The sequence below is a fragment of the Hibiscus syriacus genome, unplaced genomic scaffold (assembly GCF_006381635.1).
Source record: "Hibiscus syriacus cultivar Baekdansim isolate YM2019G1 unplaced genomic scaffold, ASM638163v2 tig00116997_pilon, whole genome shotgun sequence".
Classification (NCBI taxonomy): Eukaryota; Viridiplantae; Streptophyta; class Magnoliopsida; order Malvales; family Malvaceae; genus Hibiscus; species Hibiscus syriacus.
Genome location: NW_024063513.1, coordinates 1,276,315 through 1,297,035, shown reverse-complemented (window position 1 = coordinate 1,297,035; position 20,721 = coordinate 1,276,315). Strand labels below are relative to the sequence as shown.

At 33.2% G+C, this 20,721-nt stretch overlaps 1 protein-coding gene across 4 annotated transcripts; it reads left to right on the top strand.

Annotated features, from left to right (window-relative positions):
* Positions 1–4,478: 4,478 nt before the first annotated feature.
* On the top strand, positions 4,479–20,047 carry LOC120194154 (tRNA ligase 1-like). 4 transcript variants are annotated; one of them, XR_005522948.1, is made up of 29 exons: positions 4,479–4,628; positions 4,728–4,814; positions 4,881–5,156; positions 5,264–5,314; positions 5,775–5,857; positions 6,395–6,494; positions 7,004–7,082; positions 7,577–7,700; positions 8,324–8,430; positions 9,203–9,331; positions 10,024–10,088; positions 10,221–10,370; positions 10,815–10,975; positions 11,096–11,127; positions 11,809–11,984; positions 13,385–13,464; positions 13,856–13,921; positions 14,016–14,305; positions 14,954–15,061; positions 15,616–15,713; positions 16,531–16,591; positions 17,567–17,643; positions 17,741–17,812; positions 17,887–17,963; positions 18,364–18,444; positions 18,742–18,844; positions 19,190–19,345; positions 19,431–19,884; positions 19,915–20,043. XR_005522948.1 is itself a non-coding variant. In XM_039196544.1 (28 exons), the coding sequence occupies exons 1-28, from the start codon at positions 4,494–4,496 to the stop codon at positions 19,821–19,823; spliced, it is 3,417 nt and encodes a 1,138-aa protein (XP_039052475.1). In that variant the 5' UTR covers positions 4,479–4,493; the 3' UTR covers positions 19,824–20,047. The 4 variants fall into 4 exon arrangements, 3 of the variants coding, with proteins under 3 accessions (XP_039052475.1, XP_039052476.1, XP_039052474.1); XM_039196544.1 differs by having other exon boundaries at positions 4,728–4,789; positions 4,856–5,156; positions 19,431–20,047; XM_039196545.1 differs by having other exon boundaries at positions 9,203–9,319; positions 10,021–10,088; positions 19,431–20,047.
* Positions 20,048–20,721: the final 674 nt, after the last annotated feature.

Below are 20,721 nucleotides of genomic sequence, written 5' to 3'. Positions count from 1 at the left end.
CTAAAGTCAATGAGGCAATTTCCTTTTCCAATAGTCAAGAAAACAATCTTTTTTATATCAAAATAAAATGAAAACTGTTTTCTTCACTTACATGGGATGTATAATAAAATAAAAAGCGTTATCAGAAATGTTAAAATTTTGTTAATATTTACTGTAGAGTGTTATTTAAAATATTATTTTTTTATTAGAAATATTAATATCGGACATTACTTAAAATATTATTTTTTCTACCGAAAATATTAATATATGAAATATTTATTTTAGGTTTCGAAATTAACATTTCCATTAAAAAAATAATATTTCATGTAACACTCTATCAAAAATGTTAAAAAAATATTAACATTTTCGATAACGTATTTTTTTAGTTTTATATTAAGCCACCGTATAACATAACTACCCCACTTACATCATCACATCAATTTTTGCGAGTAACTTATAAATTTTATTATTTAATTTTTATTTTAATAATTATTTCCTAAAATTTTATCACATAAACTTTAAATCAGTATTGTTCTAATTATTTTGTCATTAAATAATTAATAATATTATACTAGCATGAGGACAAGTTCATAAATATATTTGAAAGTGGACAAGTATGTATATTAATAATATAATTTTTTATATATGATAAACACAAATAGAATTTTAGGACGAATACAATCAATGAAATAAATAATTACCGAAAATTAAATTTTAATACCCATCCTCACCAAAGAATGAATTCACATGACATTTGAAATTAAAACAACACCACTTTTTTTTATTGGTACAATAAACTTTAGGTTAAGAGTGACTCTCTTCAGGGTCATGATATACCTAAGATCCAATTAGAATTTATAATCGACTAATTAAGATTTACATAAGAATTTACAAATTGTCCACCAAAAGTGACGATGATAGGATTCTAACTTAACTTTATAAACTCAAATCCCTGAATTCCAACACTCCTTAACAAAACCACATCACTTTTTAGTCCTTATAAAATCCACTTTTTTCTCTATTTATTTAAATTTAGACTACTGACCGTCATCAATAAATCTTAATTTTTTAACCAAAATTCTTTCGTTTTAACTAAAAAAATCCCCAAACTTCGTTAAACAATAATTGTATTAGTTATTATATTTAGTTTGTAGCAAAAAATATTACTATAATTTATAGATAATTTTTATTGACCTATGTAATAGTTGAATCAATTTAACCTGTAACTAAAAGTTACACTGGCTTAACTTTGTGTTGTCGGTGTTTTTAGTCAAAATATTTCTTAAAAGTTAAGATAGTATTTTATAGTATACTAAAGCATAAGGGTCTTTTTGTCATTTCAAAATATAAAAATACACTTGTCGAAAACCCAAAGCGAGTACTTTCCTTAACATAACCATCAAGCATAGATAAAATAAAGATGGCTTCTTCTGGAGAATTGGCTTTTATAGTCAACAAAAGTTTTTTAGGATGAGTAGGGCAACTCCTCCCCTATTCGATGGATGAATACGTATGCTGACAATAGCCTTAACCTTTTTCTTTGTTCTAACTTCATGATTTTTGGAGTTCTCAAGTAGGATGAAAATTTGTTTTGTAGAGCTCTCCCCATGGAAAATGCTGATAAGATTCTTGATATTTTGATTGCTCCGATATCAGGGATAAACTCATCTGGAGCCACCCCTCCACTGGGTGTTATTCAGTAAAATTCGGTAATAATTGACTTTTACTCAGACAGAGAATCCCGAAGGACAATGAAAAAATATGGAAAACTCTTACTAATCTCCCTATTCTTTCAAAAATAAAGATTTTTGGTTAGAGAATCTGTCATAATGTGATCCCAACTGGAGAAAAGCTAGCTAAAGCGTGTTTGTCTGAAGGAAAGTGCCTTTTTTGTATTGACACTTTAGAAACAACAATTCATGTTCTCAAGGAGTGTCCTTAAGCGAAAGGTATTATTCACACCTCTGGCCTCAGCAATGATATCATTGGGTGGCAAGGAAACACTTGTAAGGAATGGTTAGATTGAACAATAGTACATCTTGACCTCTTTGGACTGACACAGTTAGTTGTGCTGTTTGGAACATCTGGAATAAGCATAACAAGTTTATTCATGAAGGGGTCGTTCAAGAGCACAAAAATGTTGTCGCAGCGGCTTGGAATCTTTGTTCAGACTTCTTTGAGGTTTTTAGAAGTTGGACACATCCGAAGAAAACGCCTATCAAAACTAGCAGATGGACTAAACCATCAATTGAGGTTATTAAGATCAATGTGGATGGTGCCTATAGCTCTACAGGTAAGGTTGTAGTTGTAGGAGTGGTTGTGCGTGATGCTCATGGCATGGTGTTTGGAGGAATGTGTAGACGGATCCAATATCCTAATTCTGCAGAGGGTACTGAAGTGGAAGCTTTCACTCAAGGGACTAAATTTGCTATTGAAAATGGTTGGGGATGGAGTTATTGTCGAAGGCGACGCAATTACAATTGTAAATAGGCTCGTTAACTGCAATAAAGATGTTTCTACTATCAAATTGTTACTCAACAAGGCTCGAGGGCTGCTCTCCTCGAGATAAAAGTTTTCTATGTTAATAGAGAGGTTAATAGAGTAGCACATGCTCTAGCGTAATGGGCTTTGTCAAACCCCAATCTGTTACGATTTTTTCTGGATGAGCCAGATTTATAAGACATATTGTAATTGATGACCTATTGGCCTCTAATAAAATATCATATTTAAAAAAAATTGGCTAAAGAAGGAATTTTTTTTCGTATATTTTTTAATTATGTGAATTTCTTGAAATAATAATATAATCGCTTAAAATAATGACCGATGAGAAATAAATTATGTATTTATTATTTGAATTAGATAAGATATGGTACGTTCTTGATTATACTTTTCTATCGAAGAGTAACGTGACTGAATTAACTTGGATTACAAATATCCTGACCCAACAATTTTTTTTTTTGAAAAATCTGACCCAACAATTTTGAATCAATCCTATTAAAATAAGCAATAAACCTGACTCATCAATGTCTTACAAAAACATACATAAAAAGTGAAAAATATAATACCATAGGGAGGGATTCGTAAAAATTGCAAGATTTTAATTAAAAAGGAAAAACAAAATTGCATGTTAGTGAAGAAAGAATGCGATATTATAGACATTTTACAATAAAAAATAATTTAATCTTTTAAATTAATTTTGTTTCTGAATCAATATCTAAATTATATTTTAGTCAAATTAGATATACAAATTATATTTATTGTTATCTTCATTGTATGAAATAATATGAAACAATTATAAAACATTATGTGATACTATTTGAAATTTTAATATAAAAAAATTTAAAAATATGTTATGAAAATGTTTTAAAAAAAGCTTAAGAGGTTTTAAATTCTTTAATTTCTAAATAATTTAAATTGTTTATCGTAATATATATTTTTGAATTAATCATTGATATCTTATCTATTGATCGATTAATCCAGATTAGGTACTTTAGAGACGAGAGCAACCCCAATTTGCTTCATTCGCAAACACTAGAATTTGAACTCCTAACCTTACTTAAAAGACTTAATGTCTCATTCTACTATACATTGTTTGGTATATTATATATATTTTCATTCTGGTTAATTTTACACCATATAAGGATGCATTTGGTTCACGGAATGTAAGATTACCAGTGGGAATAAAAGATTACCAGAGAATAAGATTATTAGGAATGTTGTATTTTGTGTTTGGTTGGTTTAGCAAAAATGTAAGATTACCGTTTTTGGTTAAAGGAATAAAAGATTATTGGAATGTATATTTGACCAAATTGTCCTTATTATATATTTGTATAATATTACAAATTGTAAAATATTTATATATTTTCTTTAAAAAATTAAATTCATAATATTTATATAATTTTTTTACAAAATTAAAAATATAAAAAAAGTTTAATGAAAGGGTAAATTTTTTAACCCCTGAACTTCATATAAAATTTTAATTATATATTTTTTTTATAAATCTAAAATAATTTAAAGATAAATTTGTAATTTAACCTTCGTAGAATTTTTATTATTCAATGACAGAAGAATGATATTTTTGAAATAAAAATAAAATTTTAAGGGCATTTTAGTCCAAAATGTCGGTAATGTTACAATACCTAAGGGAAGGGAGGTAATGACATTCCCGGTAATATACTCCAAAAAATCTACTATTAGTAATAAAACATTACCGAAAATGAGATTCCCAGCCAATCAACATGAAAATGTTCCACAATCATTTAACCAAACACCCCCTAAATATATATATATATGTTCATAGAGATCTACAATTTTATAAAAAATAATTTGTAAATCCACCTTCACCGGGCGCAAGTGGGCCAGTCCACCTTATCCGGGCGCAAGTGTGTTAGGGTAGCGGAATATTTTACAAGAGCTGCTGTTTCTTGAGTGTAACAGAACAGTTTGTGCCAGTCTCAGGCTGAGGCGGTTACGCCTAATATATTTAACAAAACTTCCATTTCTCCAAATATTGAATGTCTGCCTCGCGAAGAGTTCTCTGCACGCTCACCCATCCATCTGCTGCTCATAAATCCTCTCTTTTTTCTTTCTATTGCTTTCCTTTGTCTCGTCCTCGTCAGTTCTCTAATCTGATCATGTCCCAAAATCAGGTTATTCAACTTTCTTTTGAATTTAATTCTGAAGAAGTAGTGTTTGTTTCACCTGTTTCGCTGAGAAGGAACTTTTGTTTTTTCTGATTTTGTATGCAGCGAAGGGGCGGTGGAAATAGAGAACAACAATGGAAACCCAATTCAAAGCCAAAAGCCGTTACATCTGCTTCTTCATCGGTTGATGATGCCGTTACATCTGCTTCTTCATCGGTTGATAATGCCGCTACATCTGCTTCTTCATCGGTTGATGAGGCCGTTACTACCAAACTCGGTGGTTTGAGTATCTCCGAGGGACAAATTTGGAAGCCGAAGTCATATGGAACCGTGACTGGATCCAACGCCGCTGTCGCTAGTGCTACCCTTACCCCTGTTGATGTCCAAACCGAGAAGGAAACTGTTGATTTGAGTAAAATCTTTTTGAAGTCTAATTTGTTAGAAAACTTCAAAGTTGACAATTCGACTTATTCACTCGCTCAAATCAGAGCTACTTTCTATCCGAAATTTGAGAACGAAAAGTCTGATCAGGAGGTAAACAATTTCTTTAAAAAAATTCCTCTTTATTGGATAGCGAAGCGATTTGAAGTCCTTTTCCCCTCTCTTTACTCGTTTTGATTATGGTCATATATTGTGTTTAGATTAGGATACGGATGATCGAGATGGTGTCTAAAGGCTTGGCTACTTTGGAGGTATGGATCACGCTATACTTTACCTTTATTATAAAAAAAAGGGAAAATGAATAGTGGTGAATGTTCTTTACTCAGAAGCTTATGTTTCTTTTAGCTAAAAGGTTGTTGTACATCATTTCAAAAAGGCCATTGACATGATAACTTTAAGATATTTTCTTTTAAGTTCCTCTAAGAGTTGATTTTGATACTTCCCTGGAAAGTTATTCAAAAGGAAATTGAAAGAGTAGGAACAAAATACAGAATCGTACCGTTTGTTAGAAAATGAGTAAATGCTTATTAATGTAAGTATATCAACTACATTGTTGTATATTAAATTAATTTCATACTTTGTATTCTCAAGATTTTAGTTCAAATTTTCCAAAAGTAGCAAGTAGAAAGTGACAACTGAACGATGGTTATTTTTTTATTACTTTTGTTCTGAAAACAATTTTTATTTCTTATACATTTGAAATTACTGCAGGTTTCACTTAAACACTCTGGATCTCTTTTTATGTATGCTGGTCATGAGGGTGGAGCCTATGCTAAAAACAGCTTTGGAAACATGTATGCTCAGCCAATCTTGAATCCTCTTCTCCCTCCCTTAGTTTAAAATTTATTTTGGCTATCATTCTTTTGTTTCTCTATTTTAATGATTCTATGCATTTATAGATATTTCAATTAACCATTGGGTGAGGTATTGTTATGCAATGGCATAGGTATACTTTGTTTTTTTATCTTTGGTTATATTTTGTGTGGAAAATCAGTATTAGATGTGCAGTGTATTGGAAAGAAAAGGTAATTGTTATACCATAGACTGCAGAGAGATAGGCATACCCCCTTTTTGCAAGGTTCAATTCTTAAAATATAAAAAGTGCATGAGAGTATGTGTTGATGAGATACTCCTTTTAGGTATTTCTCTCCTTTGAAAAATGGATGCTTAGCGTAGAAGTTTCTCTGCCTTGGTAAAGGTGCCTTACCTTTTTTAGGGGTTGGGGAATCTATAATCTTGAAAAATGGATATTAAGGATTATTAATTTTCTCCATTTTTGTTATCGTTTCTTTTGTTGTTCCCCAGCTGATGGATTTACTCTTTTGCTGCAGTTACACTGCTGTTGGTGTATTTGTTCTTGGGCGCATGTTTCGTGAGGCTTGGGGAAGTAGAGCTGGAGATATGCAAGCTCAATTCAATGATTTCATTGAGGTAGCATTCTAAGCAACTGGTTTGGATGAACATTAGTGCAAGGAAAATCCACAAAATGAAAATATTATTAATTCATATTGTTCTAGCCAATTAGAGTTTTCTCAATCTCTATCTCTTGTATGTTATTTCAGTGTTTCAATTATTTTGTCGAGGTATCATTCTAAGTAACTAGTGTGGACGAACATAAAGTGCAAAGGAAATATGCAAAATTAAAACGTTATTAATTCATGACATTCTAGCCAATTAGAGTTCGCTTGATTTCCTATCTATATGTTGCACTTGCATGTTATTTTTGCTTTTCATTTGTACGTATATAAATATTGCTAATGTAGTGGAGGTTGATGACATGGTGATGGTTTGATTTAAAGGCTCATGAAAGAAGATTGTCATTATGGATTTAATTTGAAGGCTCATGAAAAAAGATTTTGATCATTTATTTGATCAAATGGTTGTTAAAATTTATTTAGGCTTCTTAATTGATAGGTTTATTTCTTTGTAATTTCTTTCAGCGGAATCGAATTTCCATATCAATGGAGTTGGTAACTGCAGTTCTAGGAGACCATGGACAGCGTCCTCGAGATGACTATGGTTAAGTTTTTGTCTCTTATATTTTATGTGTCTAACTAGCTGTCAATCTAATTTGTTGATGATTAACAAAATTGTTTAAACATATAGTAATATAAAGTAACATATTTATCAATATGTAGAGTCTCTCTGTTAGTGTTGTCGTATGATATGGGACCCATAAGGGTAATTTTATTCATACGTTTCTCGGACTTGGCTGTGAGATATGCACAAGTGCCCGACACACACTATTTTTCAGGATTTTGAAATTTGGCCATATTTGGACATATGTCAGACACGATGTCAGACTTGGGTACTTCAGTAAAAATAAACAGTCAATAAAATAGCCTTTTCATCTTAGTTAATGAGATGCAAGAGGGAATACTGGTTTTTTGTTTCACTTTTTAAGAATTAAAATTGTTTTATATGGTTTGTGATGTAACTATCTTCAGTAATATTTTCCATGTTTTAAAATTGTGTGCTTTATGCTAATGTTTACACGCTATTGGTTCCTTCAGCGGTAGTGACAGCTGTCACTGAATTGGGCAATGGAAAGCCAAAGTTCTACTCCACTCCTGAAGTGATTGCTTTTTGTCGTAAATGGTGTCTACCAACTAATCATGTGTGGTTGTTCTCAACAAGGTGATGATATAGGACTTTTAGTTACCGTAATTCAAGAAGTGATATGATTAATTGTTTTAGATCTATATTGTTTTAAAATATATGGTCTTGAAAGGTTCTGTTATAGTGATGACCGAGGATCAGATATTTGTGCTAGTATTTCAGTTCTAGTTTGTTCTTGTGATTGCTGGAGACTTGTTTAATCAAGTTATCAACAAGAAAGTGGAAATTCTAAATTTATATTTGTTTTTGGAAATCACTTTTATTTCCCTTGAGTTCTTTGAGAAGTAATTTAAACTCAAATTTCTGTTTGTTATACTTGGAATGGATTCACATTTGTGCTTTACAGTATAATTGGGATGAATTCTTATCTGTGCTTTGACTTGTAAGTTCAGAGTTTCTTAACATTGCTCATTGCAAGCTTGTGACAGTACTAGCTTATTTTCCATTCTTAAGCATCATCCCTCCACCCTCACCCCCAAACAACATATTTTTTCTGCATTTATTCTCTGCAATTGCATTTTTCTTTGTGGTTTGCAAGTATAATTTCTTGATTTTGGGTGCTCTCATGTGTTTTGCTCTTAGATGCATATATATTATGAAACTGCAATTTATGGCTTCTGATTATTTTTCTATAAATGAAGGAAGTCAGTTACATCATTTTTTGCTGCTTATGATCTGCTATATGAAGAAGGAACAGCAACTTCTGTATGTAGCGCTCTTGATGAAGTTGCGGATATATCTGTACCTGGTAAAAGTTTTTTACTTAAAATATCTTTCAGTTTTCACTTTCTGTTTCTTCAACAAATCCAATTATACTGGAATTATTTCCATTTACTGAGGTGATTTTACATTTCAAAAACGGCAACAACATTCCCATCTTTCTCTCTTATTTTTCGTTGTACCATGGAAGAATCATATGAACAATCAATTCTGCATGATGTAGTTATAGTCCATCTATTACCACTCAGCGGGACTGTGAGAGATATTGAAATGAGAAAGTAGGATGAAAGAATAGACGGCATTTAATGTACTAAATGTAATTAAAAGGAAAAATGCTTATGGAAGGCATGTTCAAGTGTCCCTTTAATTTCTTTTTAGACACTGTGCTAGTATTTAATTATGACTTTTGCTTAATTATGCAGCTGTTAATCTTTAAAACACATTAAGAATGTAATGAACCCTTTAATGTCATTAAATGATCATATATTTTGAGCTTTCTAGACATGATATAAAGAACTACTTTGTTATTTGATATAAATTATTTTTCAAAATTTGTGGCTTACCTAAAGGAGGTGAGCATATTTTTGTACTTTTATCTGAAGCAATATGGGGTCTTATCGCCTAGGCTGTGTAATAGTACATTTTATATGTTATTCTAAAATCTCTTTTTAGCATACTCAAAAGTTAAGTTCAGTGTTATTGGATTCAGTTCATGTTGTACTTCTTCTCTCTTGTAACTTCAAATGAATTTATTGTGAAGTAATTGAGCAGCATTTAATCACCGTTTTATTGGCGTGCAGGTTCAAAAGATCATATTAAGGTGCAGGGAGAAATCTTGGAGGGTCTTGTAGCTCGTATTGTAACTCATGAGAGCACAAAACACATGGAGGAGGTCTTGAAAGATCATCCTTCTCCACCAGCTGACGGAGGTATAATGACACATGTTCTCCTGCATTTTATTTATGTTTTTTGTCGCTCAAGTAATTTTCTTGTGAAGACGCCTGTCTTTCATCAAGTTTTTCCCCCTTAAATCACTCTTAACACGCTGTTAAGCGGAGAACATCTTGATTTACAGTTAGAAGCAGAATGAGCTATCTAGAAAGCACATGATGTCTACTATGGTTCAACCAGGTCCAGATAGTTTAATTCCTCGTCAAAATGCACAAGCATCTTTATGGCCTTACCCTTTCTTTTTTGTACAAAGGAGGCTGTAACCTGGGGATAGAGAATGGATTGTCACTTGTCAGTGATGAGAATTAACCTCAGATCTGCAAGATGCCACCTTCTAAGGGTGGTTGTATGACCCTACTGGGCTAGACTCGGATTTCTAAATACCCTTGCCTATGCCTACATTAGCTTGTATCATCATATTCCTTCATTTGTTGATTCCTTAGCTTCAAGCAAAACCTGTGAATTATTACTCTCAATTATGGTGACATTCACTTTATTTTTTTAAAAATATATTTTTATGGTTAGATGAATGTATCCCGCTCTCTCCCTATCGAGTTTTTTCTTGTCACGGACAGATAAGTTTATTTTTGGGCTGTTAAAGACATGTATCTCTTTGGTCAAAACCAATTAATTCTGCTATTGAATTATGGAATTTCCCTGTTTCTGTCAGCTGGCATAGATTTGGGACCAAGTCTAAGAGAAATTTGTGCTGTAAATAGGACTGATGAAAAACAGGTGAAATGGAATTTCCTTTATGGAATGCTATACTTGTCTTCTGGTTATTTTTTATACTTTTGACTAATAAATTCTATCAATTATGATCTACTTTTAAATTTCAACCTTTTGCTTTTCTTGAAACCACCGCAGCAAATAAAGGCCCTCCTTCATAATGTTGGTTCTTCCTTCTGTCCTGATCATTCAGACTGGTATGATTCACATTCAAGAAATGCAGACAGATCTGTACTTTCTAAATTTTTGCAAGCTCATCCTGCTGATTATTCAACGGCTAAGTTGCAGGTAGACCATTCTCCCTTCTCCTTTTCTTCCACATGTACAACTTGTGCTTATTCAACCTGTGAAATTGAACCCTGAATAACCTCAAAAAATGGACTGCATGAACTATCAACCTCCTACATTCAATTACTTGACCCAATGGTAAACACACAACCACCTAAACCCTGAAATGAAGCAAATCAAGTAGCCTGGGCTCAACTTACCAATTTGTTAATCCTCCCTTCATACCCTTCTATGCAAAAGAGCAGAAAAAAGCTTTTACCATCTTTAGTTATGAACCAGCCCAGCAGAAATTGAAGCCCTGTAGCATTGCCTCTTGCGGTGTCAACAAGCACTCCCTTTGAGTAGCCAATTTAGCTTCCTACATTGATTGAAGTTTGGTTTTTAAATCCTGTTTCCAAATTAATTTACATGCGGAATACTGATTTGATTTATTTGCTAAACCAGGAAATGATTCGTTTGATGAGAGAAAAACGTTTTCCAGCTGCATTCAAATGTTATCATAACTTCCACAAAGCTGAATCTGTATCAAGTGATAACCTTTTCTATAAAATGGTCATCCATGTTCATAGTGACTCGGCATTTAGACGTTATCAGAAAGAGATAAGGTATTTCTTGAATTCTTAGTTTCCTTATATATGACCATCTTTTTTCTGTTCTTCTTATAGGTTCTTAAAATTCATGTTATTTTGCATTTTCTTACTGAAGATTTTTTTTTAATGTTTCAGGCACAAGCCAGGATTGTGGCCACTTTATCGAGGTAAATATGTTTTATCTAGATACCTAGACTTTCCTTTTAAAAAAAGATTCATGTTCAAGTCTTTAGGAACATGGTTGTGATTTGTGAGTATTTGGTGCTCGTAAAATTGTTAATCTTGTTTTTATTTTTGAAGCTTTTTTCTTCATCTTGTACCCGTGCATAATAAGCTTTTCCTTCTTATTCTAATATGTTATTTTTTGCTAGTTGCTTACAAATTCAAATATATTTTGCAACTTTAGCTCATACAATTTGTATGCTACCTGTACATCTTATCTGCAAAAACAATTTTTTTACATGATGAGTGTATAATAGGATATCTTCTATTAGACCTTGATAAGAGTTTAGACAATCTAATTATTGGAAGGAATATTCTATTGAGAAAGCAAATAGTATTATGTTGTTTGGTTAACCCAAAAATTGATTAAGCAGTTCAGGTTTTTTTATCTGAAAATGTGAAATGGTAAATTCAAACAGTTTGATGGGTAATACCTGGGTTAAATTTGATTGAATTTGCTCTAAACATTGTTGCTGTTAGTCTTCACTTGAACAATATTACTTCCCATTTTCCTGTGTGATGATGTTACTTCCCATTTTCTTCTTTCCTATAAAAGCATTCAAGAAATAATACTACCCTGAGTGAAAAAAAAGTTTGTTATTCTCATGCTCTTTGTTTATTCTCAGGTTTTTTTATTGATATTAATTTGTTCAAGGCAAACGCGGAACGAGCTGCTGAAATTGCAAAAAGCAACAATGATGTAGTACGACATGTAAATAATGGCAGTAGCACATCCACAATAGATGGTTTAGCCAATGAAGATTCAAATCTAATGATTAAATTGAAGTTCCTTACATATAAGGTATACTTATAAACCTCTTGATGCAATGAGCTTTTGTTTAGTTACTATAGAGATAAGGTTTCATGATTCTTCATCGTATTAATTGAAAGTGGTATATTTTCCTTGCTCAGAATTGCAGTTTGAAGTTGTTGTAATCTTAGTTTAAAAAAGCGCCGCTTAAGCGCGATTAAAGCGCTAAGCTACTCGAGCGAGGCCCCTGGCGCTTCAGCATAGCAAAAGCACTACGAATTCATTAAGCGGTGGTAATCGGCGCTTTTGCAGCGCTTTTAGCAAAGCGCTAATCGGCGCTTAATCGCGAGTTTAGAAGATACGATTCTGGGCTTTAGCATATACGATTTTTGGGTTTATTTAGGGTTTAGCGGGCTATTATATTATCAGTTTTGGTTTTTTTTTTTCTTGTAGCTTCATACTAAGAAACGAAATAGATTGGCACAATCTAGATTGAATGACATGGTTTTGTGAAATTCAATCATGCCTTGGAGCGCCGAGCTAAAAGGAGACCGATCCCATTCTTTTGCAAGATATTGATGAGAGCAATGTGTGGTTGATGGGAAGAATGGAAGATAATGAAGATGATGATGAGGCGGTGTTTGTTGCTGAGGATTTGACATAGAGTGATGTTGCTAACGCTTCCGGTGCATATGAGCCTAGTTATCTAACTAGAGCATCAAAAGTAGTGAATGATGGAGCCGGACCATCGAGAAATGATAAAGGAAAATCTCCTGCTCATAATCCTATCTCTAGCAGACCATCTCGTAGATGCTTAGTTGATGAAGATGAGATGGAAGATGAGATGGAAGAAGATATTGGAGTGTCTAGTGATGAAGGAGATGGTGTTGTCCGAGTTGATGACGATGATGATTTAGAGGATTTTTAGTTATAAGGAATTGAGGGTTTAGAAAAATACTTTTGTTCGTCTCACTTTAGACTACTTTTGGTGTAGACCATCTTTTGAGATTAATATGCTCATATAGTCGTATGGTTAATCGTATATAAGTATTTAAGTGTTTATAACTTATAAGTAAATTGAGAATTATATTTTGGTGTTTAAGTACTTGTAAGTTTTGAATATATGTATTGACACTTTGATATTTAAGTATTTATAAGATAATTTATAAATATTTTGTATTTTTTTTGTGAATTTCGGCCTTTCTGGCGCTTCGTGTGCATAAAGCGAGCGCTGTCGCTTAGCGCCTTAGCGCTTCGGCGTCTAGGACCCTAGGCGCTTTACGCTTTTTAAAACCAAGGTTGTAATAAATACAAGGCTTATTATGTTTCCTGCATGACTCTTTAGCGTTTTAAGCATTATTATGAGAGAGAGATTGCTAGAGGATGTACATTCATTTCAAGAAAGCTTTATTCATTTTAACTCTGATTTTATCATGCTTTTTCCTTCCCAGTTGAGAACATTTCTGATCCGCAATGGGTTGTCAGTTCTTTTCAAGGATGGTCCAGCTGCTTACAAGGCTTACTACCTGAGGTAAATTTTGAAAGGAAAGTAGTGTGATGCTCTTCTATTTAGTGAATTATAGTAAGTAACAATCTTTTTTTGTGTGTGTGGGGGAAATGGTATACTGATTTATATGAGGCATTGGTTCTTGGTTTTAGATAGTGATCATGGTTAGATGCTGAGACATCTCTCTCCCATGTTAGTAACAATCTATTTTTGTGTGGGGGAAATAGTAATTAATTTATATGAGGCATTGGTTATTGGTTTTGGATAGTAATCATGGCTAGATGCTGAGGCATCTCTTTGCCATGTTAAGTATTAAATTTTCTCCCTCTTCTCTTGTTTCATATGTGTTATCAAATAAATCTGTGTAGTAGGTTAAGGTCGTTTATGGAGAATTTTGTTCCTTCCTGGTATTTAGGCAAATGAAGATTTGGGGCACTTCAGCAGGAAAGCAGATAGCACTCAGCAAGATGCTTGATGAATGGTAATGTTGAAAACTTAATTTGGTACACTTGGATGTGATTTCATTCTCCGGTACTTTTCTTAGGTTTTTATTTATATTTCATGCCGAATTCCAGGGCTGTGTATATTCGAAGGAAATGTGGGAACAGACAATTATCATCAGCAATATACCTTTCTGAAGCAGAGCCATTTCTTGAACAGTTTGCAAAACGCAGTCCAGAAAATCAGGCTCTAATTGGATCTGCTGGGAACTTGGTAAGGACCGAAGATTTCTTGGCAGTTGTTGAGGGAGGCATGGATGAAGAGGGTGATCTTGCGACTGAACGGGAGGCAGCACCAGAAAGTCTTAGTCCCTCAGTCAAGGACACTATTCAGAACAAAGAGGGTTTGATTGTATTTTTCCCAGGTAATATTGTTTTTCGGATTGGCTGAAGCCTCACTTGTCTTGTTGATAATACTTTTTACTGTTATTTATGCAGTTCTGTGGTGTGTTTTTTTTTGGATACTAAAAGTTGGGATCTTGTGGTGTTGATGGCAAACAGAGTTTTGAGAACCGATCATAGGACCATGGGATTTGTTAAAAGTTTCCAAAAATTTCATTCTTAGATGAATCTTCTTCCTAATTAACTTATTGATGTACCACAACGAGGTGGTTTAGCTATCCAACTTGCAGCTTAAACTTGATCGACTATATAGTGGCATAATTTTGTGTATTCATATCCACTTCCACGATATTCCTAAAAGATAAAGAATTAGGACTAATGTGGGGTCCTCTCAATTTAGTTTTCCAAATAATGTAAATTTGTCCAAGTTACCTGTGTGATGGTTTGTTTTAAAATTCATGTGGTTTTCCAGTCATGTATCTCATGGAAAATCTGCTTAATGCTACTTTCAAAATGGTTAGCAATTCTTTTAGGCTTATATTAATCAATATGTGCATCAAATCATCTAATATTGCATTTTCTTATGAATGTTTTAAGATTTTCTGGTTTGTTCTTTTTACTATTTACTGTTTGTGTTTGTGTATTTTTCTTAACATAATTGCTATTTTCAGGCATACCAGGTTGTGCAAAGTCTGCACTTTGCAGAGAACTATTAAATACCCCAGGAGGACTTGGAGATGATCGACCAGTTCAGAGTTTGATGGGTGACCTTATCAAAGGTATATAATAAATGTGAAATTGACCCATAACATGTGTCCTTTGGTGGTTTGAAAACATTTCTCTTCAGTGAAATTGAGCATTTTAGTTAACTCTTGATTGTAACTAAAAGTATGTATATGCCCAATTGTTTTATGCATATGTCTATCTAGGCCTCTCCCCCCCGCGCGGATAGTCAGGGTAGAAATAGTTGGAGTATCAACAGCATTAACTGTCGAATGTCAATGTTCAGTTGGAATCAGTATATAAATTATTGCTTGAAGTAATAAGCAACTTGTATGGTACAGTTTGTCAAAATATTTCAGCAAAAATTGTCATTTTTTAGTAACATGGTTGATATATGTTAGGTGAAATCTAACAAAAATATATCAATTGAACGAATTACATTTAGTCATGTCAAACAGATATAGTAGTTCGGCCATACATCTCGATATGGTTCACAGCCCTTGCTTCTGTTAGACCAATAGTAGGAATGCTACTTGCAGTTGAGATGATGTGTTATTGGTTTGTTAAGAATTACGTGAAGTAATCGATGTTATGCTATTTGTATTAACAGGACGATATTGGCCCAAAATTGCTGACGAGCGCAAGAAAAAGCCCTATTCTATAATACTTGCTGATAAGAATGCACCAAACGAGGAAGTCTGGAAACAGGCAAGTCTCATTGTTTGACACAGTTTTACTGTGCACGTTTTCAATGGAATTAACAAAAGATAAATGCGGGTTTGGTTTGACAGCTGCTACTTTAGCACTGTATTGTCAACTTTTGATAGCTGCACTACAAAAATACTAAGTTGTCTACTTTTAGGCTTTGCTTGGTACTAAGGATAGAGAACTCGTCAATCAAATGCTTGATATTCATTGTCATTTTCTTATTTTCTAGCTTACCATTAGATTAACAAATTTTCTATCCTCATTTCGATCCTTCATACGAAACAAAGCCTAATTGAATATTCGTATATCCTATATACAAATGATGGTATATCTTGATTCTTATATTGATGATCAAAAAGTTTATATGGATGAAAACGACACATAATTTGAAAGATTAGCTACCCCAAAGTGATTACATTTTGATATTGTCCTTTATATGGTACAAGAAATACTAGTCATAAATGTACATAATATATATGATATTCATGCCTTTTAATGGAGAATATATTTGCTTACAATTGAGTCGGTTAAGAAGTTCATTTAGTTTGACTTGAGACATCTTCTATGTCAATAACAATCACAAATTTCCAATTCCTTGTCTTTAGTTTGTTTGCTTGATTGTGGATGTACTAAGGAGTTTTCTTATTATTAGTATTGTATCACTGCCCAAATTAAGCAGCAGGGAAGTGAACTTATGATTTGGGCTTTTGAAAAAGTGAAAGCTTATGAGATGCTTTAATTTTCTGAGTTTGCTATAATTTCGTAAGAGTTGGTTTTTCACAATTATTTATTTGACTGTCCTTTTTGTATATGCCAGATTGAAAACATGTGCCATAGCACCAGAGCTTCAGCTGTTCCTATCATACCTGATTCTGAAGGTTATATCTGTGCCAATAAATTCCCCCTCCCACTCTCCCTTATCTGTTGTAAAAGTTAAATCATCTATTCTTTGCTAGTCTGATATCTTGTCTGCATATGGTTGTCTTAAAATTATCCTTGCTATTTCAATTCAAACTTCTAATTTAGGGTGGTATACAGATAAACTAATCCGCAGGGTCGGAGCATATAAGGAGGGAGGGGGCGCCTTGGCTCCCCAAAAAATTGGAATATGACTCCTCAATTTCTTTTTTAAATTTCCTTTCATATATATAATGGCTACCCCAAAATTTTTAGAAATTTATCTTGACGTCTGTTTATACTTGACCCCTCAATCAAAATTTAATGTCAAGATCCGCCACTGCCTGGTCTGTTTCTTTTGTTCGACCATAGTGGCAAACAAATGGGTTAGAATCGGTCATTTCATCAGTCAAGTTGTTTTGCATAGGTTGGGTCTTGGGTTATTTTATCATGTAAGATAGCTTTCCCTTCCGAGGAAAGGAACATAGCTCTAATTTTGATTGTCTCAATTTTTAGATTTGGGTAATTTCTGGTACTTTTAAGGCATGTTGTTATATCTGGCTTTGATTCCTTCTTAAATAAAATATTTACTTGAGTCGGACTTAATATACTTATATTGATATATATTAAATGACTGTTGTGCCCAAGTTACTTGGTATATAAAATTAAGTAAACATGAGGTTTTATGTAGGACTAGTAAATTGAAATTTTAGAGATTATTATATTCATTTAACTAATTGAATTAGTTATTAAAAAGGTAAAGCCAATTTAACTCTCACTCTCTGGTTCTAGTTCTGAAATTGACTATTTAGGGTGCCAAATATTATGTTAAATGGTTGATACAAATATTTTTGTTACTATAATCATATTTTGTTGTGTGTAACATAACTTTCTTCAAAAGGAAGAAAAGAAAACAAGTTGTTTCAGTTTAGATAAATTTCCCCATCAATTTGCAGGGACCGATTCAAATCCATTTGCACTTGATGCATTAGCTGTTTTCATGTTTCGTGTGCTTCAGCGAGTCAATCATCCGGTACTCAATTGTGTTTCTTTTAAGCTTAATTGTTATGTAAACATCACTCTCGCAGTTGTTATTATCTAGCTAATCCTCAAAAATCTTTAAATTTTAGGGTAATCTCGACAAGTCATCTCCAAATGTTGGCTATGTCATGCTAATGTTTTATCACCTTTATGATGGAAAGGTACTTTGCTGTCCCAACTTTGGTCTCAGTCCTCTTTCCCTTGAATAATATCTAACAACTGCTCAAATATTTAGAGTCGCAAATATTTTGAGGAGGAATTGGTTGAACGTTTTGGCTCTCTTGTTAAGATGCCATTGCTGAAACCTGACAGGTGAGAATATTGGCACCGAAACTACTAAGCTATTTTAATAATTATTTTACTCTTAACAAACGAAGGAACCATCAAAAAGAATGAGGGAGACTAGAAATAAGGTGAATATTAATAAGGATATCTATTTGAATGTTAAGAGAAGCCAAGAAAAAATAATTAAAAAGAAAATAAAGCATTTAAAGAGAATTGGAAAGTAACAATATATTAGTGGTGGCAACCAGCCTATTTGATCTGTATGATTGTACTATCCTCTAAATATTGATTCTATGGTATTTTATCATCATCCTTCCCTTCGCCCAATATATGATAAAAATTCGCTTATCATATGAAATGCAATTGAATGACACTTATTTCTTGCTTTTTATCAGACTAATGTTTTGTTTATTTCTTCCAACTCCAGGAGTCCCCTACCTGCTTCTTTGATATCAGTGTTGGAAGAGGGAATAGATCTATACAATCTTCACACTAAGAGACATGGAAGGTTGGTAAAAGAAGTCTTAAAGACATTATTTGTTTGCACAAATTAGTATGATTCTTTAAACTTTTGGACGTATTGTTTCCTCGGAAGAGTCTTTTCCTAAAAAAGTGAACAAAACAAGTGGATCAACAAGTCGGATGCAGGTTCTCAAAATTGGTTTCCTTCTAAATGATCCCTGAACTGATTATAGTATTATTGATTTCTATTACAGGGTTTCTTTTATTGGTGGCACTATTATTATTTGTTAGCGCTTTAATTTTGATGGATATATTTACTTGTTTCCTTTCTTGTTTTCCTTAGATTGGAGTCAAATAAAGGTTCATACGCACAGGAGTGGGTTAAATGGGAGAAGAAATCAAGGGACATCGTATCCACCAATGCTGAATATCTTAATTCTATTCAGGTCAACATCATTATCATCATCTTCTACTAGCATGCATTTTTTTGAGTAAAAGGGGACAGGGTTTCTTCACCTCTATTTTCTTAAAAATTCTTGGTTTATAGCTGTCTACAATAGTACTGTTGGTTAGTTTGTATAATTACATTTTCCAGCAGCTCTCGCTAACTCTCTTCTTGGTACTTATGGACTTGGTCCTTACCCAATAAGGATTGTGAGCCCGGAAACTATAAATTCGGAATTGAGACGCACTGAATTTCTTTCGTTGGTTACCCAATAAGGATTGTGAGCCTTGAAACTATAAATTCCGAATTGAGACGCATTGAATTTCTTTCGTTGGTCTCTTGTCAGGTTCCATTTGAGTTTGCAGTTCAGCAAGTATTAGAACAACTGAGAAAGATAGCAAAGGGTGACTACACCTTACCAAGTGCTGAGAAGAAACTTGGAACTGTTGTTTTCGCTGCTGTCAATATACCTGCTGCAGAAGTCAAGGGCCTCCTTGACAAGGTGAGCGAAATTTTTTGTCCTCAAAATTTTTTTCTGAATTCCTTGAACAGAAATCTGAGCAACGGAAATTCCGGTGAATGAACAGTTGTCTGGTATGAACGCCGACGTCGAGGCATTCCTCAAGGAAAAAAATATGGATGACTTCCTCAAGAAGGCTCATGTGACTCTTGCTCATAAGAGAAGTCATGGTGTCACATCTGTGGCTAGTTACAGTCTTTACCTTCATCGTCAGGTTCCTGTGGAACTGAATGCTCTTCTGTTCACTGATAAAATGGCTGCACTGCAAGCCCAACTTGGTTCCATTGACGACGAAAAGATAATCTCAAAAAATGAATGGCCTCACGTTACTATATGGACCGGGGTAGGAGTGCAGCCCAAGGAGGCCAACACATTACCACAATTACTCTCGGAAGGGCAGGCAACCGTTGTTGAAATCAACCCACCCGTCACCATTTCAGGTACAGTGGAATTTTTCTGAACTTTTCATAATCTTTTCTTCATTAGCTCATGGGAGTTGCTCATGATTCGGACTGGAATTGAATCGAATTGGATGTACAAAAAATGAGAAATAGAATCGGTGAGTCCAAGTTCCCATCACGAGAGATTTCCGGGTACACAATAAAGGGGAATGTGCCTAGTGCAGTGCCACATTTTTGTTCAACTGAACTTTTGCCCCTAATAAATTCATTGTTCATAACAAGTAAATTTTTTGTACAAATTTGGCATAGGAAGGAAATCAAATTAATCGAAATTTTAAATATTTAATATATTATATTTATATTTATATATTATTTAGTCTTATGAGTGTTTAAACTTTGTTTTAATCGAATTAATAAAAACATTAAATATATAATATATATTATTTAAAATTTTTGGTTAATTCAATTGATCGACCGGTTAACCTAATGTTATTTGATTCGATTACAAATTTTCGAAAAAATTTCAGTTCGTTTAACGGTTAAGAAGAAAATAATTCGATTGACTATTTTTTGGTAGTTTGGTTCTGTCGGTTAACCGAACCGACCAATTGAACAGCCCTATTTAAAATAGATAAGATAATTGTAGTTATGAGAATTTTTTAAGTGTAATTTTAAACTTATCTAACCATATAAAATCTTAATCTTATATTTATGTTTTTTTAATAGTTTGTGATGATTATAAGATAGTATTCTTCAGAATTTTTTTAACCCGCACGTATATCATTGTAGATATAATTGTTTGAATTCAAAAATTTTAGATAAAATAGTCTTTTTTTTATTGTAGTTAGGGATGGGCATGAGTCGGGTTTTTGATCCACCCGACCTGACCCGATAACAAGGAATCTTTTACCCGAGATCCGACCTGAACCCGACCCGATATATAATTTAAAAACCCGA